The sequence below is a fragment of the Oratosquilla oratoria genome, chromosome 9 (assembly GCF_046742065.1).
Source record: "Oratosquilla oratoria isolate Oo_2021 chromosome 9, ASM4674206v1, whole genome shotgun sequence".
NCBI classification, from domain to species: Eukaryota; Metazoa; Arthropoda; class Malacostraca; order Stomatopoda; family Squillidae; genus Oratosquilla; species Oratosquilla oratoria.
Genome location: NC_134785.1, coordinates 69846583 through 69872020, shown reverse-complemented (window position 1 = coordinate 69872020; position 25438 = coordinate 69846583). Strand labels below are relative to the sequence as shown.

Below are 25438 nucleotides of genomic sequence, written 5' to 3'. Positions count from 1 at the left end.
AAGCTTTATTAATATACATACATGACTAGAAAGTCCAATAAAGGACACTCCATTAGCAGCAAGTATGATGTCACCCGATTGTAGCTGCCCACAGAGCCAGGCAGGAGTTTGTGGGTAAAGGCGTTTGATGCGAATAAGTCCTGCCCAGGGACCAGTGCTCTCCACCCCTCCTGTGACGGCCAATCCAAGGCCACGACTATTTTTTACCACTGTCACCTCAAACATGCAACCTGTTATGGGAATAAAACATTAGTTCTAATGTACAAGAAAAATCTTTCCAAAACAAATATATATATAACAAAGCCCATTTTCCCTTTATTTGAGGGTGGCCATGCCAAAACACAAAACCACTCCATACCCATTAAAACCCATCTTGGCATCTTGTCCCCTGCCACAATACTTAAGTTGAGGCAGTGCAACAAGGAATGGTACTTTAGAGCTGATTCATCATATGGCAAAACCCTTCATCTAGTCAAAATATTCTAGAGCAGATGAGAACATCTTAGGGTACATCAACCTTTCACCCACTCAAGATGGACTTTGGTATGTCTCACTGAAGGAATACTTAATATCTCTTAAGTTCCTCTCCTTGTGGAGACTGACCATAGTAGTGTGACAGGCAGATGTACTGTACAAGTGTAACAAAAATATTGCATACCTTCATTAATGAATGGACAAATGTGTTGCAGTTGATGAAGTGTGAGATTCCCTTCTCTTAGGGCTTTCTGCAGATGGGATTGTTCTACATCTTCATCAGTTGTTGGTATGCGGAAAGATGAAGATGCTGATGAAGATTCAGAGGCACTTGAGTTGTGATCGCTGCACAAGAGTGGACCTTCTTCATCCTCAGGTGACCTCTCAGAGCTATAGCCTGCATCGTAGATGGGGTTCTCCTGAAACCCTCCAGCCAGTACCTGCACATCTTCCTCATGGGGTCCAACCAAGTACTTTGAAGCACTGGTGCCAAGTATACTGTTGGCTGAAAAGTTGCAAAAAATATGTATTATATGTATATATCACTTAGACATGGAGAAAATGTTTAGATAGCAATAACTGTATACTCAACAAATGATCAGGATATGCCTCTTCCCAAAAATTTTAACATCAAAATATTACAAAAAAACAAGTGCTATACCCGTTGCACTGAGATCTGGCCGTTAGGGCGGAGCACTGGGAGTTCCCCTGTGGTGCCACATATAATTATTCTATAATTTCATTTTATTTTATAATTCTATTTTATAATTTTATAATGTTACCTCATATGATTATATTATAATTTTTTGTCACACACCACCACTGAGGTAAAAATCAAAGCAATGTTTTCTATACAAAGGTTTCGTTTCTTTAAGTCTAGATATGGCATGTGTGCATGAGAGAGCGACGTTGCCGCTACATCTAATCTCTGGCCCCGCCCCCTCATACTGCATTCAGAAAACATTGCATCCACATGCACGTTCTCGCCATGGATGCCCACATGTGGCAACACCGGGAAATCTCCTAGCCCCGCCTTATCGGCCAATTCTCCTTGCGCTGACTATAGTACAAGCTCCTCTCAGCTACCAGATGCCCTACCACCTATGTTAGCATTATGCATCACTCCAAAATTTCTTGTGATCACAAGTAACTCACCTGCATTCTTTTTGTTGTTGTGGTTGAGGTCTCGGTGCTGGAGGGCAGAGTCTGTGACCAGCATTGTGCTTCTGTCTGCTTCTTCAAAGTCAACACAGGTCAAACGAGAAAGGTCAGCGGCTTCCACTTGATGCGACACATGACCTCCTCTTCCTCCCTGCCGCACCTCACCTCTTCTTCCTACCTCCAATCCTACTCCTTCTCCAGCAGGCCAACCACACCTGCCAGTACTGCCCACCACTCCGTGTACACTGCGGCTGGCTGGGAGGATACACGCTTCCGTCCCGCGCTCGCCTGTGGGGAGAAAACCATGTGTTAGGAGGATCATAGTGTGTAACAGTGTAGAGGTAAAGAAGCTGTCCAGATTTATGTCCTTTTGAAATATACTCCATTTATTTCCACTCAAGAAAGGTCTCCATACAGGTACTTGGTATAGCTTTCAAATAGACAGGGACATGATCACTACCAGATCAAAATGCATTCACCTTCTATTTGAAATCCAACAAAATTTTTGATATGTATAAATCAAAGTCAGAAGAAGTTATATTTCATGTATATTACATATTAAGGAATGTTGGTGATCCATTATTATTATTATTATTTATTATTATTATAAAAAAAAAAAAAAAATTATCCAATTTGGTGTATCCATTAATTCTCTTTTGCTATCCAATATAATAATGAACCAAATGAGGAGAGTTGTAAGGTGTTAAACTAGAGAACAGTTCAGGTTGGTTTTATCAATTATATTTTTCTCCCCTACCCCAGTTCCCATGTACTCATTTCTGGTGGGATCAATGAAGGGCACCTGTTACAGGTGGTCCTGCAGGATGAGTAGTAGACTTGTCTCTGGTGTCCATTTTCAAAACCTGTCAAGGCCCTCGCCTCTCGTATAGTTTTCCCATGCCACTCATTCATTCTCACTATCTATCTCTCTTTGGTCCTCTACAAGTTACACTTTCCATGACCAAATTCTAGTTTTGTGCGTTTTGTTCAATCTTATTTACTTTGAACTGAGTGACCAAATATTCCAAAAGTTGAAATTTTGGTAAATTTTTATCACATTTTCCCATCTTTATCATGTCTTGAAGTGTTCTCAATAATCCATTCATCAGTCATTCCTCTTTTGCTTATTTTCAAAATCAATTTGCAATATTTTCATACTCAATTCCACTGTTAAGCTCAGTGATTCTACTAGTCATGTCATTGTTTTAACTTGGACCTCAGGACCCATATTACCATTTCCAATTCTGTTGTTGTTATTATTATGTAGATTGAGAGGAGGAGAGCACAGTGAAAAGGGAGTTGGGAGATAGACTTGATGAAAAAGTATTGGGATGGTTTGGACACATGAAAAGAACGAGTGAAGAAAGATTAGTAAAAGAGGTGTGGAGGCAGTGAACATGAGGGGTTGACCAAGGATGAGCTGGATGGATGGATGGGGATAAAAGGGGCATTGGGAAAGAGGGGAATGTCTGTTGAGGAAGGAAGGGAGAAGATAGAAGATAAGGGTGAGTGGAGAATGATTGTGTATGGGTGATGCTGTGATGCATGGAAGGGGGTGGGTGGTGGGATGGGGGGGGTTAAGCAGTATGTGTGAATAATATTTTGACGCAGCCTGAAGGGATTTCTCACCGACTTCTCTTAGGAGGGGACGGGGGGGGGGTCGCCGTTTAAATGGAACGGCCTTGCTGTGGATGTGCTGTGCATTGCTTCTGTCCCAGGGTAGTGGGCGAGATGCAGGGATGACCCATCCAGGAGGAGCCAAGAAAAGAGGGAGTGGAGTATGTGGGGATGAAATGGGTGGGAGTGGATTTATATCTTTGACTTGGGCTACCTTCCATGTAAGGGTGAAAAGCCCTGGGTATATGTATCATGAAATGGGTGGGAGTGGATTTATATCCTTGACTTTGGCTACCTTCCATGTAAGGGGGAAAAAGCCCTGGGTATACGTGCGTATTATTATTATTACTGAATTATTTTACAATTTTAATTCTTATCTCACCACGTATGGGACCTCTAATAATACACTAAACTTGTCATTAGACTTTCGATTTTCTCTCAGGACGCTATTTGCTTTGGTTCCCTCCAAGTGATATTTCGCGCTTGCATGCCTGCGAACAGACTATCGACGCATGTGCATGTGCAACTGGTATTTTCTCGACCGACCGGTGTTCCCGTTTCGCGCCATTAATACCTAATGGTCTGGTTCTGCCACTGCAAAATTGCCTCTAAGATTTTCTCATTCATCTGTAAAGAGAAAACTGAAAGTGACATTCTGATGTAGGGAATCGTGGTATTTCACTTTTAAATGTATATTGCGTTCTCTACAGGTCCCCGGCATACACACACCACCACCTTCCACATCTGATGGTCACTAGCACGATTCACATGTAACATTCATCCACAAAACAACGTTTATACACACAACTCATGATGAAAATCATGCATTAAAAGTACATTAGAGGGATTTTGCTTTACCATCTTTTCACCACAAGTGCCGCCCCGGGGCTGTCGAATTTATTTTGCCATGACTGTTGTACACCTGCCCATTATACCTATTTACAAAGTTTATTTCTAAAGGTGGTTCAGTCTACTCCAGCGATTTTTTAACCCCACCCTCATCTCTCATACCCCAAATCCCAACACCATGCCATGGGAATGGAAAACGGTGTGATCCCAGAAATGTCGCATTATCAACTAAGAAATTAATTCATAAGTCTCGGGTAACTAGTTTCTTAGACCCCTAGGGAATTGATTTAGAATCCCCTAAGGAGTAGTGTGTCCCCAACCTGTTCTAACATAATACGAGGAAGGTACTGATGCTCGACAAATAAGCAACGACATACAACCATCGCTTCGTTCCAGTTGAGTCGCAAAAAACAGACCACGTATTTGTTGTTGATAATAATAATGAAAATAATGTTTATTTTATTGACTATATATATATATATATATAATGTATGTCCCGGCTACCCCCGCCATGAAGCGAGTTCCAATAGCAATCACTTTGAGCTTGGCAGGTTACTGAAGAGATGCTTCAGTTTTTCTCTAACGGAATATGACAAGTCAATGTGAAATAAATTATACCTGTCAACTCACGAAGGCTGGACGAGGGGGTGTTGGGAAATACTCGTACATCAGAGGATGGGGTGATGTCAAATTGCTTAGAACCCGGTATCTGGCATCAAGACATCTATTGAATATCTGTTGAGGCGGGTTGCATTTCTTTGGCAGGCGCGCACGGTGTGACGTCACGTCTTCGCTTGTGCAAGGTCAATGTACTAACAGGCCTACCCACGCGTACATAATGACGTACAATGTACTCACCGATTCACACCACGCATAGTACTTTTATACAATTTTGGTAATCGATGCTGTATATTTTTTTATGCATTGAATATCGCCCAGTGTGCGGACAACCAAGTTAAGCTTGTGGCAGTTTGTGGTTCTTCAGCAAAATTTTACCAGTAAAGGAAATTGATGTTAGATTCCCTACCAAAATGGAAAATTGCTACAATGATATCAAACTGCAGCCCCCTCCCTCCACTTCCTTACACGAGCTCTGATCTTCTATCGGGGAGGGTATTAACTGTCGATTACAGACCTATCATGTGATCCAAGACCGTGGTAAACCACACAATCACCAATTAATTACTCAGTACTAATAACGAGTCTATTGCCCTGCACCCGTGTAATGAGCCACGCGCGAGCCGTTTGTCACACTGGGGAGGGGAGGGGAGGGTGATTAACTCTTCACGAGACGGGGCTTCATCCCTTTGACCCAAATGGGTAACCCACTGACCGCAGTGTGGTCTTTGTGTTTCAGATGGGCATATTTAGTAGGTGTGTTGTGTCCTCAATATCCTGTGCTCTCACTAAATGGCTTAGCCAAATCGGCTAGTATTGTGACGGGCGAGACCTGGGACAGCGCATGATCGCCAACTGTTGGAAGATTTTTTCTTTTTCAAACAAGTTACTCGTACCCTGTCTCCATGACGACTGCTAAATCGAACTCATTTCTTGTCTCGTTTTCCTGGCTGACAACTTTGTGGACAACTAGCCCTACTGGAATACAAAGCATCGCAAAGACATCAGAAATTTCAGTGAATACGGTACACACTAACCCTGACAATATTGATCCTCGGCTACATTTTCAGTCTAAAAGTACTTCGAGAAGAAAACTTGCAACGAGAATTTCTGCATTCGCTGACAGCACTGTAAAACTAAAGAACGACATGTTTAACTATCAATATAAAGAAACTTGAAGGGAAATTTTAAGCTGCTGATGCAGCAATTAAGATATCATCTATCACATGACAATCAATAGACTTCTGCTGCTACTAACGATGCGCAACTACCTGTGCACATCTACCTTGCTCGATTTTTGCTACAATGTCAACTCGGGACAGAGATGATCCATTTTGCATTTCAAAAGTCCTGTACCAAAAGCGTCGCATCCCAAATCGCATCTCTCGAAAGATGCATGTAAAGCTGGGATAGAGACACCATGTTAAAACATCGAAGTTCGTTATTCTGAATGGCACAGTTCAGATCCAGATATATGTGCTCTTGCCCCCCCCCCCCACACTGATCGCTTTTGGCAGAACACGCAACTTCTGGGTTGACGTAGATTTAGATTCTATACACTCCACGTGCGTGTGTATATTTACATGATTGTAATGTGCAAAGTTAGAGCTATGCTTACTTCGGGCTTAGTTTTATATCGTGCACGCGCGCGCGTTCGTGTCCGCGTGCATTCGTAAATTTCTCGGCCTAATGTCGCCTCGATGTTGTCAGGAGTGAAACGTAGTTTAGCACGGTGGAACGATTGGAACAGCTTTATTCCTTATCGACCAATCAGGAACCCCGAATCCAAAATCCCCATTAGGATCTGTCGATTACTTCACTCCTTTTTCTTAGAAATAAACAAATACAACAAAATCCTAGTAGACCACAATCAGCTCCTACAAGAAACCTGAAACGAGGCATGCGGGCTCGTTACCTGTGTTCCCAAGGATTCCACCGTCTAGTCAGGGGTGGGGTGAAGGGATCCGGGGACATGCTGCAACTTCTAGCACAACTTCCTCTCTCATGTGACTAGACGTTACCCGTTACTCCCAATGTCTCGCGAGTTATATATAAACCTTGTTTTTCCAAGAAACGTCGACCATGCAAGTGGAGAACCCGCCGTGTGTGTGTGTGTGTGTGTGTGTAGACATACACTCGTACTGTAGGTATGAATCCTAAATGCACATTGTATACGTATACATTTGAATATATACACATATACGAGTTTTCTCGTAGTGTAGGTTTGAATCCTGTGTGTATATTGTGTATGTGTACATGTACGTATATACACCCATATTGTAGGTCTGGATTTTGTATGTATATTGTGTATGTATACATATACTCGTGCTGTTGTTCTGGATCTTGCATGTACATTATGTATGTATTCCGTACGTAGTGCAGACGAGAATCGTCAGTGAGCAACATGCTGCCCCGGAGGCCGTGAATAATGAAGCCAAGCTGCAGGACTGCTAATACGAAGGAAGTAGGAACGACAATACTCGTCAGAAGGAGACGGCGCCCCCAGCTGCAGGGAATGTGAACAGCTGCAGCAGCAGCAGCAATGACAGGGAGGCGGAAGCCGCGTGGGAATTGGCGGAAGTGCTCTGCAAAATGGATGACATGTCTTTTAGTTGTTGGATGGCGTCCCCCCCCCCATCCTCCTCCTCATAGTCATCCTCCTCCTCCTGTTGCGTCTGCGTGACAGGAATGCTCAAGTCCTACTTGAACCTGACTACCGTCCGACCGTTGGCGAGTTCGCAGGAGTCCGAAGCTTAACACGTCGTCTTAACACACAAGATACTTGGGAGAATACTAATGGGCTGTGTGCCCGCACAGGGACTCCTTAATAAGGGAGCGGCACGTCCTCTGAATGACAAATGAAGCGCGCAAACCACCGGCGCTCAAATGTTTTCGGTCACAGTATATAAAGTGGTGGCGGGTTGTTTTCCTTCTCGCAATCAACACCCTCCCAACCCCCCGACAACCTTCCCGGATATTATTTCGCACTTTCTTCCCCTCTCGAACCCTTTGTGCTAAATCTGCACCATCTCACACGCTAGCACTTCATACGTGATATATCCCACTGAAAACTTACTCCATCCTGAGTTCGTTCGTCTTAAAATGTTAAAAAATTATATTAAGCCACGAATGGTTACATGTTCTAGCCGACACAACATAAACTACTTTTAGCAACGTTTCCTAGTGCATCCATCAGTCCCATGGAGATGATTTCATCACTGAATAAAATCACTAAACATACACTAACTCCAAATAATTCTCGGTATGTGGACCCTTTTGTGAACTTCCGTGTCACCCTAGAGGATGTATGTCCCCCCGGGGGGATTCCATGAATCCCCTGGGGGTGACCCATCGTCCTCAACCTTCTCGATTGCCTCCTTATCAGATGGGAACGTCATGACGCGTTACTGCAGCCTACCAAGCTGGTCCAAATTGCAGGACACAAACTACATGGTCTACTTTACCTCCTCTTTTAATCGCACGATACTGCTTAAGTGGAACAAGTTTCTTCCTTCGAAATTAACAAGTGTATAAATCAATAAATGAATATACAAATAAGGGTGAAAGCAAAACTCTTCGTCACTTCCATGCACACTTGACAACACTAGCTACCCTGGATGCGAAAGCAGCTCGTGTAAAGAGGTCACAAGAAAATCTGACTCGGTTGAGGTATATACGATACTGCCGGACTCTGGAGGGCTTCCTTCATCCTCTCGCGCGCGCGCGCAAAACCCGTAGGAACATCCGTCGAACCCACGCCGCGGATCTAACGACGCAAAAAGTCAAATACCGAAGAAGTGCAAACGTCTGGCCGAAAGGTCTCCCGCTACAGGCGTGCCTGGAGGGTTGAGGAAGCGTGGAGCGGTGTGCACTGGTTGCGAGCATCGCCTGTTCCTCGAGAAATAAAGGGAAATGAAGGCAATGAGCGCAGACCCACGTTCTGTCTAGCCACGTCGAGTTCTCTCTAAGCTTTGTATATGCGACAACAGTCGATTATGCCACTTCTTTCTAAAGAAGCAACACAGTTCTTCGAGCCAAATTCTGAAAATACTGTTGAGCGAGTAGAGATGGTAGTTGTTGTGGCGGTGTACGTTATTTCACATTGAAGAGGTGGCTGTGTAGGGGAGGTCCGCTAGGGAAGATATTCACGAGAGACAAAAGAGGAAAAGGTAGTCGGGGGAACCAGAAGGAGAGGACGACGAGGAGTACGAGGAAGATCTGCGGGGTGGGGGAAAATTGTCGAAGAGAGAAAACTTAGCGAGAAAATATAAATGAAGAACATTCGTCTTAAGAGAGGAAACAAGAAAAGAGGAAAGAGAGCTAGGAAGAGCAGACGGGAATGAAGCGAGAAAGCGAATGAAGAGGTAGAAGTCCGTGTACACACACCACGGAGAAGAGGTAGAAAAAGACAAGAGGGTGAGAGCAGAAGCGAAAGAGTGGAGAGACGTGGAACAAAAGAAAGAAGCGAAGAACAGAGAAACGGGAGTTGAGAGAAGCTAGGGGATGTGGAAATGGTAGGGAAAGGTGACAAGAAACAGAAACTATGGAAAGGGAACAAAGAGAACAAGGGAAGAGAAACTGGGGAAAAGACAGAGGCAAGGGCAGCAGAGATACAAGACCCAGTGAAGGGGGATGCGGTGCACTTGTCATGCGCCGCACGCCAACCTCGCCTTTCCGGATTCCCTTTCCTACCTGCGCCCGTAGGTAGGAATTACGTCTGCCCGGTGGCCCGAGGCAAGGACGGAGAAGGATTCTGGTGAAGGGGCAAGGGCGAATCTCACCCTCGCGGAAGTAGTGCTGTATAAGACGCACACAGAAGGACCATACTGACGATCCTTTCGAATTGTCCCCATCCCATACTAATTCTTTCCCAGGAAGGAGAGCGGGTGAGGGGGGGGGGAGGGATTATGGGGTGCGATGAGAGAAGTGGAGTGGGCGAGTGACCAGAGTGATAGTGAAAGGAAAGATACAGTGAGCAGAGAGAGGTGAATGAAGGATGAAATAATGGGATGGGGGGGGGTCTTGAAGGGGGAGGGAGGGAGGAAGTAGAAGATGTGAAGGAAAAATCCTGGCTGAGACCTGAACACGGGAGAAAAGAGGAATGCCAGCCGGAGAGACTTGGGGGGGAGAAACGGAAGTGGTCAAAAGGAGAGCAGTCGGTGAGATAGAAGAGAAGAGAAAGGGAAGAAGGGAGAAGAATGGAAGGAGAGTTGGAGGGAAGTGGGTGGGAGGGAGAAGAAAAATAGGTTTGGTGGACTTAGAAATGAAGAAGGCAGAAAACAGAAAGAGAGAGAGAGAGAGCAAGATGCAGGGTTCGAATGAATTGCAAAGAATGGGACATGAACGGGATAAGAGAAAGTTTGGGGATTGGGAACTGGAGATTGGGGTGCCGGGGCCTGGGGAGGTGGGGTGGGGGGAGACAAAAATAGACGAGAGGTAGTGGGACAGGAAGGCGTGGAAGAGGACAACGGAGACAATGGAAGGGCAAAGAACAGGTACGGAAAACGTGAAGCGAAGAGTTGGGGGGAGTAGAAGGCTCCTCTCACTGCGACGACAGGGTCGCACCCGTTCATGTGAAGGGTGTGTTTAGGTGTTTAGTCAAGCGGTTACTTCTTACGCTTGTATGGCCAGGACATATTTGGGGCCAAGTTACAAGGTACTAAAAGAATTGACTTGGGAAACAAGTGCACAATGGGACTACGTAAGAAACAAACAACAAACGTAGCTCGCTACCATCTGTGGACTCTGGGCCAACATATATGGTATATACCAACTTGGAAAACTGTTCGCTAAAATTAATTAAAAAAGAAATTCAACATTTCACTGATAGGCCTACCTAAACGATATGGCGCGGGTGTTCCGCTTTCCATGACGATAATATCATTACACAGTTATTTTCAACATCCACACAAAAGTTTTTCATGTCGACCTGACTGAAGACAAACAGCACTGTCAAAACATATTTTCACCCTAAATACAGCAACGCATACAAATATCGAACAATAGATGGCGGTACAACCACTAAAATGTCTTTGATCAAAGGTAAGTTTGCCTAATATCTGTCAACATTGGTACAGTAGTGTAACCTCTATATCTAACCTAATTAGCTGTGGCCTGTCACACTCATCTACTGTGTACAACTCCCACCGCCCAGCCTGGGGGGGAAGGGAGGGGGGAAGCCTAGGGCGGCTGAGGGTCTTTTCTCCCCCGTCATAATACCGGCACGGACCGCCCTCACCCGGACATGCCGGGGCGCCCGCGAAGATTTAGTGTGCCGGGAGTGCGGGGCATGCGGTGGCAGAAAGGTGTGGGACTCGCTGGCTTACCTCACTCGCTCACTCACCCTCCGTCTCTGTCTGTCTGTCTGTAATAATGTGTGTGTGTGTGTGAGAGAGAGAGAAGAATGTGTCTGTGCGAGTGAGAGAGAGGGGGGGAGATAACCTATCTCGTTAAACCATTTCCGTACGGTAAGACACTATCACCTTTATCCTGGCTGACTGTCGACAGGCTATTCTATTTATGTCTTAATGTCCCGGCTGTGGAGGAGTTCCAGCAGAGGTCTTCACCTTTTAAAGGCGACAACCACTGCTCCGTTTTCGGGACAAGTCCGGGAGCACAGCCAGGATTTTGGACAGCATACGAAACAATCCAATTAACACGACTATCGTTTAAGGACCACAACACCTCTTTATGGACCAAGAGGTCTCCCTTTGGCTTTGGTAGTACGGCTCGTTGTAAGCAAAACTCGCATAACTCCTACGTTTATTAAAAGTTGATATTGTGATGAGATGATTTCCAGTGACATGGTTGTGAGCAAACGGCTGTGGGAAGGGGTCCACGGGTTACAGGTTACAGTGTTTTGTTCTGTGGTCCTGGATGGGTATTTCCCACCTCCCCGTTGTTATCGTGCTCACTTCCTGCCTCGTTTCACAACAGCACGGCAGTAGCGATGCATCTTCAACTTGTTTACTTCTAGCTTTATTGAATGATCTATTTGTTTTTTTCTTTTTTGCCAAACTGTGGCATCATCGTTTTGCATACGTGGCCGAGACTACATACTGGTTGAAGCTACTCGCAGACTCACCCTTGTGTTCCCGCTCCAGAACGATACTGGTTTTGTCTCCTGCACGCACATGCAGCTGTGACGGACTTCGGAGAAAGAAACGACAGATCGACAGCGCTGCTATGAACCCTCGGTTGGGATGCTGGTGCTACGACGAAAACCATAACCCGAGGTGGTCGAGTTTTTGCGGATTCAAGGAAAAGTACCGTTACTGCGCGCCTACAGGATTCGAACTGTTGTTTGCCCGGCTTGGCCCACTGGTTATGTAGATTCGCTCGACGCCGCCACGATCGTCGTCAACAAAATTCGCGTTGGATTCACGTCGTCCCGTCGACCTTGGAAGGTCTCTACAAGAAGTTTATGTAAAAGATCGGTCGGTCGACGAGCAAACACAGCGTTGCTCTACTAAACCCCACCCCACCCACGTCACTAATGTTCGCGTGAGGGTACCGACTACCCTGCCATTGTATGTGTGTGTGTGTGTGTGTGTGTGTGTGTGTGTGTGTGTATATGTATATATATATATATATATATATATATATTTAAATACATATATTTTTTCTAAAAAAAAGTCTTTCCCCCTTCCGCGTACCCTGACTAGTGTCGCTCGTCCATATTTTGCAAGAATTGTATCACCAACACCGGCATGCTAGGATGTTAAGCACAAGGAGGAGGAGGGCCTGTGGAGAAGACACAAGGTCGAACCAATTCCACGAACAGGCTCGAGTCTTCATCACCGGAGGGCAGAGTACGTTAGCTACCCGACCACGACGACCCCTTGCGGCAAGACGTGCTGGTCCGGGGAAGACGGTCGGGGGATGACTCCCTGCTTGCACGCACGCACGCACGCACGAGGGGCAAACAAGTCTACATCTCCTGCGGGCACGAACGGTGGACGCACCCGTGGCGAGAGTGGAGGGGAGGAGGTGGAGAGGCGCTGGGGGGGGGGGGGAGAATTTCGTCTACTGGTAGAGAAGAGGGTGGGTGGTGATAGGAAACGAAAAAGAAGAGGACGAAGAAAAAGACGAAGAGAAACCCGAGTGGCGGCGAAGAAAGGGTAAAGACGAGGGAGAAGCATGACAAAGTAGATATGCAAATAAATGGAAAAAAAAAATTGACGTTTGTGGCGTGAAGGCGAAAGATGTGGAGAAGCGTGTGGTGACGGTGGAAGAAGACCTGTGGTGACGGCGGAAGAGCCGTCGTTACCGAAGAATGGCGTTATCAGAGTTACAAGAGCCCGCGGCACTCTCGCTTTAGCTGGGGAGCTTTACACTGCCGAGATAAGAGCGTCGCGTATTCGTCTTCCCGTACCTGCCCGGAGTGTCCCACGGCTACGAATAAAATCACCTGCCGACAGCCAGAACAAAGGAAAAGCTCCCTCCGCTAAGGAATAAAATCACCTGCCGACAGCCAGAACAATGGGAAAATGCCCTCCGGTACGCAAGGAGATAAAGTGAGGAATCTCAACGTCACTGCCGGACTGCCCGGTCAATCACACTCGTTGCTGCTACTCCTCCTCCTCCTCCTCCTCCTCTTCTCAGACTCGATCAGCTGAGCATCCCGGTACCCGGCCGGATCTGTCTGGGGACGTCCCGGCAGGCCGGCTCTCTGAGGCTTGGTTGCGTGCCGCGAAGACTGGCATTGCAAAATCAGACGTGAAGAACCTAGGCCCGGACGCTCCCCCCCCCACCATCCCCGGACCCGTGAACGCGAAAGAACACCGTAAACTGCTCCGGGACCTGGCCATGGCCAAAAAGCAGTCACCTTGATCCTAAGTGCCCCGAGTAGTCCGAATAAGAAAATTTACCCGTGGCTCAGTGTGACACCGTACCGCGCGGAGGTCTCACCACGGTCGGTCGCCTGGCGACTTCAGTCGGAGGACAAGACTTTTGCATGACGTCATGACGTCACTCCTCTCCCAGTGTGACGTCGTCACTTTACAGATCCACCATGCAATGGTCACTTCCCCCGAAGGCGCCGCTCGACCTTACAACGACCGGAGAACGTGCTACATGATGCATGGCGATAAATACGCTTCACAGTGACACGGAGAAAAAAAAAAAAAAAAAAAAAAAAAAAAAAAATTATATATATATATATATATATATATATATATATATATATATATATATATATATATATAATGAAACCTGATGTCACGTCCAACCCAACGATTCTTCTATCTGACCTCCACATCGACTCTTCTTTGGGATCCCCCCCCTCCCCAACTGCACCGCCATTTGTAACGTCGCATCATGACGTCAGTAAAACGTTAAATGGTCGATGGCGGTTGCGGAGGGGTTACTAATCAAAGTCGATCTGGAGGCCCCTGCGAATCTCCAAGGGCGACTTCCTCCTTCCGAGCAAGAGATTAAGGCGAGAGTCTCCTGCTGTGGGCCAAGGCTGCTGCTGCTCCTGTCACCAAGTGGGAAGAGCTGGGATGGGAGGAAGGAAGGAAGGAATGATGGGAGGGAGGAAGGGAGGGAGGAAGGGAGGGAGGAAGGAAGGAAGGAAGAAAGGGAGGGAGGAAGGAAGGGAGGGAGAAAGGGAGGAAGGAAGGAGGGGAGGGAGGAAGGAAGGAAGGAAGAAAGGGAGGGAGGAAGGAAGGGAGGGAGAAAGGGAGGAAGGAAGGAGGGGAGGGAGGGAGGAAGGAAGGAGGGGAGAAAGGAAGGGAGTAAAAAGGAAGAGGAGGAGGAGGAGGGGGGTACATAATCGGGTTTGTTTGGATGACGATTCAGGGTCACCCTGACCTTTCGCGGTTATCATCAAAGGTAATTTGGGAACGGCCCCACCCCTCCCCAGTCCCTCTCGGCTTCAAACAACGTCAACAATAGAGATCTCGATGTGGGTGATGTGAACAGAGACAAAACACCTCTGTGTATAGTGTGTGTGTGTGTGTGCGTGTGTGTGTGTGTTTACCTAATTGTATTTTACGGGACTAGAGCGACGCTCTAGTCCCGTATGTGTGTGTGTGTGGTGTACATTGTGTGTGTGTGTGTGTGTGTGTGTGTGTGGTGTACATTGTGTGTGTGTGTGTGTGTGTGTGTGTGTGTGTGTGTGTGTGTGTGTGTGTGTGTGCGTGTGTGTGTGTGTGTGTGCGCGCGTGTGTGTTAGCGTGTGTGTGTGTGTGTGCGTGCGTGTGTGAAACCGGAGGATCCTACGTGAGGACAGCTGTCTGACCTGCCTTTCGGTGATATGGGTATCATGTGACATCCATTAACTCACCACAAATACCGCATCAAGTCAATAATAAAGTATCCTAAACCACACACACGCACATGTACGCGAGGTCGCGCGCGCACACACACACATACACACACACACACACAACGTGCACCCCAATACTTTTTGTATGATACATATAACTGGAGAACTTGAGGAACAGGTTTTCTTGGAGACGTTTCTCATTAAATAAAATAGCACACTTTACAATGTTAAACTTTTGACCACGATTTTATATTTCCCTGGCCAACTTCCTTTGTGTTTTTTTCTCAGCCCCGCAGAAATGGAGTTGGCCAAGGAAATAGACAAAACCCTGGTAAAATATTACCAATGCAACGTGTACCGTTATTTAACGATAAAATATTATTTATTTATCTATCTATCTATATATATATGTATATATACACACACACAAGTGGAGTAGGAAACACAGGAGTCTTAATTTGAGTTTATTCCTGACTAGTTTCGCAGGTATCCTTTGAAAAAGAATACCTACGAAACTAGTCAGGAATAAACTCAGACTAAGACTCCTGTGTTTCCTACTTCACTTACGTCAACCTGTCAGAATGTCAACAATATCATATATATATATATATATGTATATGTATAAGGGGCTCCGCCTTGTCCTCGGAGGAGGAGGGCATGACGTAGCTGCGCTGGGATCAGGCGCGTCCTCGTTGGAAGGGAGGCCGCAAAGCAGGTTTTAATTCGACGGAGGTTCGGTGTCACGCTGCCGACCGCTCTCCTTGGGGGAGGAGGAGGAAGAGGTTGAGGTTGGGTCAGGGCCACTCCATAGTGGATGCGTCGGGCGGCCTCTGAAGTAACTTAACTGCAAGGGGCACGAGACGAGCCTATGTGACCTAACGTGAGGGGACGTCAGGTCATATCTGAATGGGGTCTGATAAAGCGTCTGACACGCGGGTTGAACAGGAAGACCGGACCATGGGGGAGGGGGGGGAGGGATGCAGGCCGACTGGCTTCATGGGTGAGTTCTCAAGTCTGGCTTTACACGGGGCCAAGCAGGTTCTTACCGGGGTGTAGCGAGCAAGCCACTCGAGACTTTGAGGGCCACGCAAGAGAAGGTTCTTCTGAGAAAATACCACCTTGGCTCCTGCCAAAGAACTGTCACCTCATCACGTTAAGGTCTTGAACGAAACTGTACCTAACCTCGTTCATCTTGAGGAGAGACCGCGATCCGTCCAGTTAATAAAACATCCTTGTGTTAAACCATGAAAAATCACCAAAGCTTCGAGTCCGTCCTACGGGTCAACCACATAACCGCGAGTCCTCATTATTCGGAGAGACTTGGTGTTGCTACTGCTGGGTGGGCGTGACGGGCTGCCTGTTGGGGTCTGGATAGGAAAACCATGGTACGGTGTCGCCTTTCCATTTACCCGATACGCAACCCCCCCCCTCCCCTTCCCTCAAACCCTCCTCCTCACCTTCCCTGGCGCGCGATCGTTCCCCTCCCCCCGCCTCTTCCGTTTCTTCTCCCCCTGCCCCCTCACAGCGGTCGCCCCTGCCCTTTGGACGGCACGCCACCACCCACGAAGTGGGAGGAGGGGAGGGGGGCTTAGGCGGGTTCTGTTACACCTACATCCTCTCCACTCACACTGGTCCCCATCCATCAAACGTTAATTGCTATTCTCTACACTCAAAACAGCTCTTTTACGTCCTCTTGCCCAATCTGTTCCCCCCAATGACGACCCCCACCCCAACATACCGATGACGAGTGTCTCCAGCCCCGTAACCCCACTTAACGTCTCAGGCACATCAGACCAATAAAGGACAACCTCCTTCACGCCACCCCAAAGCCTTTGTTTCACACTTTCACTGTTAATGACTAAACCTTTGTTCGTTTTATCTCCGAGTAATGCCACTCAGTCAAGGGAACCCCGCCTATCCTCCCTGCACATTAACAGGGTTGACCCAGTCCCGATTAACTCTATTAACTCTTCCACTACCGAGGTAGATTTACCGCTTTTCCTTGGCTGCCGCCGGGCGATTTTATTCATCCCTTGCGCGGCGAAAGGGTTAAATATCTAATGCCCCGTCCAACACACGCACGCACACACTCTCCCCTTTCACATACCGACTGCCATCCCATCGGCCTTCACTGGCGTGTTCAGCTCCTTCCCCTCCTGCCCCGTGACGCAGTTGATCCCTCGATAAGGCGGGGCGACGCATTCTGCTGTGACCATCACTGGCTTCATTCCACCAAAGGCTGGACCACCCGGCCTGAACAACTTCTCCAACTACCGCGACCCCTCGCCCTTAACGTCACCCACAAACGAATGGCGTCGGCTAAACGTTTGTCCTTCAGGGAGTTTCGGGGCGTCGCCGCGTTGAAGGGTATAGGGTGCCGACCCAAGGCTCTCCCTAGAGCCACGGTTCTGACGCACACCTACCACCACCACCATCTCCCACTGAACCCCATTTTGCCATCGCCGTCGTCGGTCTACGACGACCCTTCCAGTGAAAAAAGTCGTGCACACATAACGACCACTTGTCACCCGACTGCCCTCCGCGACCCGCGGGGAGGGAGTTCGGTGCTCCGTTCTCGGGAGGGGGGTTCTTAAAGGTCGCCCCCTTGCGTCTTCCGTGTTCGACGTTCCTGCCACGTCATTACGCCCCAAGTCGAGCGGTGTGTGCATTAGTATTCAGGATACTGATGTACACACTTCGTCGCGAAGAAAGGATGGTCTTCTTGGTGCCCGTGGGAACATTTCTTTGTTGAAACGTTCATCAACGAATGACCTTTTACTACGCCTGAAAACACATTTACTGCGTCCATGGTTCAAGTCAACCGATAGTGCTTCATCCCGTCTATAATTCATTGATTTAATCTTATTCATTAATTACTTATCTATCTATTCATTTACTGTGAGAACGATTTTTTGCAAACGTTTCTACGAAATTGACCACAAAAACTCGTCAGTTCAGTCACCATTTCTTTCTCTCCAAGAAATGCTGTGAATTTGATACACAAACCTTGCAACTTATTTTTCGACTGTCAGAGGTCCTCAAAAACAACTATACATATTCATATCCTTAATATACAAATAAACAAACAAATATATAAATAAACAAATAAACACTGCCAGAGGCCTACTACTTCTTTTAAAACAACTATACATACTCATGTGCTTAATATACAAATAAACAAACAAATAGATAGCTAAATAAACACAGAACTAAATAGGCAACTCATCGCCACCCTGTGAATCACTCGGTTACTTTTTACGACTCTGCACAGGACAGTAGTTTTGAGTTTTTCTTACGAAACTGGAGCCCGAGTATGTGGTAGCTACAGCACACGCTTCCACCAAACTGGCTCGGTCCTTGCCTGCTACCACTCACTCCACCTGCAACCCGAAATTCCCAGTCTTCGGTCCAAACATCTTTTTCACTGCATGCATACGTTCATGGAAGGAAATCCAGATCTAAGGCAAAGTCTCAGTTTCCCTAACTCTCCCATGTTGACCCCATCAGTGCGATGGCAAACTTTGTAGACTTGGTTCTGGTCCACGCAAGACGGTTTTATTCAGCTGAGGGGTGGGGGAATTAGGAGGGAAGGGGGGAGTGGGAACAAAGGGAAAGAGGAAAGTGAGAAGAAAGTGCGAGGGAAGTGGGAAGGGGAGAGATATTTGGGAGGGAAGGGAAAAAGGAGCGGGGGTGAAGAGGGATGTGAGAGGTGGAAGGGAAGGGGAAAGATAAGTGGGAAGGAAGGGGGGAGGAGAATGGGAAGGGGGAAGATGGGTGAGGGGAGGGGAAAAGGGGTTATGGGAAGGGGAAGGAGAGGGAGAAAGGGGTGAGGGGAGTGGAGAGGCGTGAGGGGGGATGGGTTATGGGAAGGGGAAGAGGGGAGGGGGAGGGAGAAAGGGGTGAGGGGAGTGGAGAGGGGTGAGGGGGAAGTGGGAAAAGTGGGGAGGGGGAAAGGGTAAGTGATGGGGGACGAGGGGAAGGGTGAATTGAGGGTGACGAGGGGAAGGGTAAGTGATGGGGAGGAGGAAAAGGGGTAATGGTGAGAGAAGAGATGGAAGGGTAAACGAGGGAGGAGGGATGTGGGGGACCTGAAGGGGAAGGAGAGGATATGAGGAATGTGGGAGACTGAAAGGGGAAGAGGGGTAAAAGGATAAGGAAAGGGGAAGAGAGGGAGGAATAAAGGGAGGGAACGGGGAAGGAGGAAGAAAGGGAGGAAACAGGGGAGGAAAAAAAGGGGGAAGGAGGAAGGGAGGGAAGGGGGAAGAAGGAAGAAAGGGGGAAGGAGGAATAAGGGGAGGGAAGGGACGAGAAGGTAAGAGTAGAGGAAAAAGGGAGAGAGGATAGAGGGGGAGAAAATGGAAAGGGGAAATATGGAAGGAAAGGGAAAAGGAGGGAGAGGCTAAAGATAAGTAGGAAGAGGGGGAGAGAAGGTGGAGCAAAGGGAGAGAGGGAGATGGAAGGGGGGCATAAAAGGAGGGGATGACCAAGGGAGTGAGACGGGAGTGAGGGACGAGATGGAAAAGGCACAGTTACGGGAAGAAGTGAAGTGGATTGCTGAGCAAGGGGAAGGGAAGCGAAGGGGGAGTGGAGGCAGTGTGAATGGAGACAGACGAGGGGAAAAGTTAACGGGATATGAAGGGGGAGGGGAGGGGAGGGCGGCTTGCAAGAGGGAATAGCTTATAGAGTGGGAGAGGGGATGACGTAGGAAGGTGGGGAAGAGATGGGGAGAAAAGAATTTGGGGAAAGAAGGTATGGAGAGATGATGAAGAAGAAAGAGTGAGGATAAAGGGAGGGAGGGAGGGGCAATTGATAAAGGGATAACTGGAAGAAAACGGTGGGGGGGAAAGGACTGGGTAAAGAAGAAGAATGGAGCAAGAGAATAGAAAAGGAGGCGAAGGAAGTAGAAAAGTAAAGAATGGGGAAAATAGAAAAGAAAGTAGAAGAAAAGTAGATATGGAAGGGGGACTATAAAGGATTGGGGAGGGAGGGAGGGAGAGAGAGAGAGAGAGAGAGAGAGAGAGAGAGAGAGAGAGAGAGAGAGAGAGAGAGAGAGAGAGAGAGAGAGAGAGAGAAAGATATGGAGAGAGAGAGAGAGAGAGAAAGATATGGAGAGAGAGAGAGAAAGAGAGAGAGAGAGAGAGAGAGAAAGATATGGAGAGAGAGAGAGAAAGATATGGAGAGAGAGAGAGAGAGAAAGATATGGAGAGAGAGAGAGAGAGAAAGATATGGAGAGAGAGAGAGAGAGAAAGATATGGAGAGAGAGAGAGAGAGAAAGATATGGAGAGAGAGAGAGAGAAAGATATGGAGAGAGAGAGAGAGAGAGAGAGAGAGAGAGAGAGAGAGAGAGAGAGAGAGAGAGAGAGAGAGAGAGAGAGAGAGAGAGAGAGAGAGAGAGAGAGCATGGATAAGGTGAGAGAACTGAAGGAGAGGCGAAAGACGAAAATAACATGAGAGCAATTGGTGGGTGTGGAGGGTGGTCAAAAAAGTCACCGGACCATGAGGTGGGCGGCCGTGGTGTGTGGAACAGTCAGGGCACAGGAAGGGGGCGGGGGGTGGGGGTGGGAAGGGAGAAAGAGAGAGAGCAGGTGGGGGGGAAAGGGGAGGGGGTAGAGCGAGTCGCTGGGATTCGGCGCTGGGTGGATGGGATAGCACGGTACCTGTGTGTTCGTACTGCACTCTGGGGTGACTGACTGACTGACTGACGGAGTGACTGGCTGACTGGGTCTTAGCGGCGCCGACGACGTGGGCATTTGCTACGGGTGAAGTGGTGCAAGAGTGGTAGGGGGGGGGGGTGGCCTGCACAAGCAGGCAGGTAGGGCACTGAGTTACGGTACCTGACAGGGAAAGGAAGCGGGGCTATGCTGTATGGTAACAGACGGGGGGGGGGGGAGGGGGTAGAAAAGCAGGTGAACTAGGGTGGGGCGTTGGAGTATGTTGGTGTGCGTGGCAAGAATGCGGGATCGTAAGGGATCCTCCCCCCCCTTCCGCCCCGCCCCCCCCCCATCCCGTGGGTCCGTTGCAACTCCCTGGAAACCACACGCAAACGTACACAAACAACTTCGCCACTGTCTGGGGGGATGAGAGACGACGCTCTGAGGAAGGGAACAACATTCTTGCCACTGGAATTCTCACTGTTGCACCCCTTCCCTTCCCCTTCCCCGTACTACAACGCGTGACAGTTCCCGTTTGCGACAATGGCAAAGATTCTCTTACCATGGGCCACTTACTCCCGGTAAACACAAATACGCCACTAGGGGGGGCACGGTCCAAATAGAGAACGAAAAATTGGCGCGATGTATTTACGTGTCCTTTCGATCAATCTTAAGTATACAAACGACAAACTACAATGTTGTTTTACCGTCAATTCTGAGCACGCTTGTCCAAGACTGACACAACTGTTGCGACCGCACGGAACAAACTGACGCAGAGCAACAGCACACACTCCTTCTCGCGTCACGATCACAGTCAGACTGACAGTACGCGCACTTCGGGGCGACCTTACCCATGAAAATGCGAGATCCAGGTGAAACTATTTCTAACCCTCACAGACCTCGTGTTCAATTACTTCCACAAATACCAACTTACAATTGAATAATTAAATAAATATGTAATAATAACTAAATCATAAGGACAGCAATTATAAAATAAATATATCTTTGAGTAAAGGCAAGAGGACAGACCTCCAGGTTGGTGAGAGTTAGTGTCGAGGGCACAGGACACTGGATCCATTGAGCAGAATGACCTTTATGTATTTTTCTGGATATTTTTGAACTTCCTCTGGTAACCTCTGCATTCCGACGTATCATCATCACTTTGGCTGTGATGTACATCACAACAGGTGCTCGTCTTCACACGCAGGCGCGCGCGCACACACATCAGGAGTGATTACGCGATTCCATACGCATGCTTACACATGTATGCGCGCGCGCGCGCACACACACACACACACACACACACACACACAGATATATTAATGCAAGGCAAAATTCATAACAGAAACTGGCATTGTCTCCCAAAATAGGAAGGAATGCACACAACAATAAACCAGTGTCAGTCACCAACACACTATGCAAAACATTGGTTAAGAGTGAAGACAATGGACAGAATAAATCAAACTGTATCAGATAAGCAACCTAGATTTAGAGGAGAAAGATCATCCACGTAGTCAGAGGTACAGAAGCTCCCTAAAGGGGTTATCACGCTGGGTTAATTTTCCTCCTACACCCCATCTTCGAGTAACTAGAATATGATTTCGCTTACAGAAACGTAGACTTCTCTAAGAACTTTTTAACAGTATGTCTGAAAATGACGGAAAAATAGTTTGATATCTGGAGATTTGAAAGTTTGAAATTTTGAATATTGTAACCGAAGTCATTTTTACTCAAACGAACTTTCAACTGTCGGCACTGGTGAAGCCCCCATAAAGGTGTGAAGAGATTGGGTGGACTGTGTACAGTTAGACTTGAAGAAAGTATGTGACCAAGTACATCGTAAACGACGGAAAAAAAAAAGTGACAAGAGGCGTCCTACGGGGGATCGGTCATGTTTGTTCCCTCTAGACAACACGGCTGACTTTACACAAGGAATAACTAGCTTTAATATGTCTGCGTACCCACGCACGCACGTAAACACACACACACACACTATATATATATATGACGTAAGTGGAGTAGGAAACACAGGAGTCTTAGTCTGAGCTTATTCCTGACAAGTTTCACAGGTCCTTTGAAAAAGCATACCTGCGAAACTAGTCAGGAATATATATGTGTATATATATATATATATATATATATATATATATATATATATATATATATATATATATATATATATATATATATATACGTTTTAAATTACCCACTATCGGAGAAACAAAGCATATATATATACAGACACACACAGTGAGAGAATAAGAGAGAGACTGGGGGAGGACAAAAACATACGCGCACGCGCATATCTGTATTAGGGATAGGCTGACGTGAATATTTTTTTTTTTTATGTGTGTGTGATTCACCATGGTCTTGGATCACGTGATGGACTCGTGATCGACAGCTATTTCCCTCCCGGAAGAGAACTCAAAACTCGTATGTTACCGATCTATGGGTAATGCTGTGACCTTACACGCACACTCACACCCAACTCCCTGCCCACGAAAGTTAGAGTAACGACTCGCAGAGCCGTGATACTGAAATTATTCCAGCCCTGGGCAGGATTCGAACTCGGACCGCCGTAGAGGCGCCCGCGAACGCTATCACTGTGTGTGTGTGTGTGTGTGTGTGTGTGTGTGTGTGTGTGTGTGTGTGTGTGTGTGTGTGTGTGTGTGTGTGTGTGTGTGTGTATGTGTGTGTGTGTGTGTATTCACCTCGGATCTGCTGCAGTCTCTGTCGAGACAGCCAGACACCACCCTACGGCAGTGAGCTCAGAGCTCATTATTTGCCGATCTCTGGGTAGGTCTGAGACCACTCACACACCGTGTGTGTGTGTGTGTGTGTGTGTATTTGTACTCGGGGAAGTGCGAAACGGGTCTTGGTTCTAGTCTTCCTCGCGCGCGTGGGTGCCTGGGTTTGTTGCAGTCACAATCTCCGCGTGCTCTCCAGGTGAGGATTGCGGTCTCTAACTTGTCCGTATTCCAAGCGGGCACCTGCGGACATACGCACATGACACAGCCTAACGTAAACAAACTAGACTAGCTCTAAAGATAACGCAAGACGTATTTTGTCAGTGTATCACTGTATCACTGTTAACTTGATAAACCTATTTTTTTGTTATCATTGTTTATTATTATAATTATATTTATTATCATCATTATTATTGTCATTATTATTATGCAATGTGTAGCAAATTTACGCTTTCGTTGTTTTATCACGATTCTAATTAGGTATTGTCTTCCGCCTGGTGATTTTATTCAGCCGACTGAATCCCGTGCTTAAAGTGCACAAGACTTGTGCGCTGACACTGTGACAGGTTCTTTTCATCACAACTGTACAGTTATGCATCTCCCCCTTCTGTGTGCGTGTGTGTATTCACTTGGTCTTTGGATCACGTGTTGGACTCGTGATCGACAGCTATTTCCCTCCTGGAAGAGAGCTCAGAGCTCGTAGGTCCGATCTATGGGTAATGCTATGACCTTGCACACACACACACCCCCAACTCCCCGCCCACGAGAGTTGGAGTAACACCCCTCAGCGCTGCGATACTGATATCATTTCAGCCCCGGGCGAGGATCGAACCCGGACCTCCGTAGTGGCAGGCCAGAGCTCTAACCACAGCGCCATGAGAGGTGTGTGTGTGTGTGTGTGTGTGTGTGTGTGTGTGTGTGTGTGTGTGTGTGTGTGTGTGTGTGTGTGTGTGTGTGTGTGTGTGTGTGTGTGTGTGTGCATGTAGGCGCGTGTTACACGTCGACCAAAATAAGAAACGAAAAGGTATTTCTGTCTGAGAGAAAGCAGCACACAGCAAATACTATTTGTGGAGTGACAGGGCGACATTTTGAAATGGTCCATTGGAAAAAATAACAGACTTGGAATTCGTCCGTCATCGCTTGGTTCCAGAACTGTTTCATTAAAGAACAATAAAGTGAAAGAACCACAACGACGTACTAAAACACATCATCAACAAATCATGCGGAATCCTATGATATTTTAAACATATTCTATAAAAGAAAAAACTTTGATATTCAATATTTTCAAGACGAGATGACAAACAAAAAACACAAACATCATTTAAAAAAAAAAAAAAATGACAATGTACCGCCACTAACGGTCATAGGCAGGAGCAATCTGCCTAAGGGGTAACGTTACCCTGAGCACGAGGAGGGTAATAAATAGATAAATAAATAAATAAATAAAAATAATGGTCTAATAAATGCTGGACCATTAAAGAACAGGGACGGGAAGCCGTGATCATTTTTTTCCCTACAAAATATAGTGCAAGCCGTCACTAACCCCTTAAGGCAAAGAAATACGCGGTGTGTGTGTGTGTGTGTGTGATTCACCATGGTCTTGGATCACGTGTTGGACTCGTGATCGACAGCTATTTCCCTCCCGAAAGAGAGCTCAGAGCTCATATATGACCGATCTATGGGTAATGCTGTGACCTTACACGCACACACACACCCACGATAGTTGGAGTAGCACCCCGAAGCGCAGTGATACTGAAATTATTTCAGCCATGGGGAGGATTCGAACCCGGACCTTCGAGGTGGCAGCCGGGAACTCTAACCACTGTGTGTGTGTGTAAGGTCACATCACTGACCATCAACCAGTTTATATACGAGCTCTAAACTCTCACACCTAGGAGGGCAATACCTGTCGATCACGAGTCTAGCACGTAATCCAGGACCATGGAGGTGAATCACAATAAAGTCCCCATGACGTCACGTGGGATGACTGGATTCGTAAAGCTTTCCATCTCTCTCCATCTCACCTGTCCGAGGCTACAAGTCTCCTCCCC

General features: G+C 47.1%; 1 protein-coding gene across 1 annotated transcript in view; it reads right to left on the bottom strand.

The window, feature by feature from the left end:
- Positions 1-25438, bottom strand: part of LOC143028541 (uncharacterized) — a 126838-nt gene that overhangs the window by 5547 nt on the left and 95853 nt on the right. The window contains exons 4-6 of the mRNA XM_076190814.1: positions 1630-1923; positions 659-979; positions 22-230 (exon numbers count right to left, since the gene is read on the bottom strand). Coding sequence (XP_076046929.1) covers positions 22-230; positions 659-979; positions 1630-1923 — 824 coding nt within the window. The remainder of the gene's footprint in view (positions 1-21; positions 231-658; positions 980-1629; positions 1924-25438) is intronic.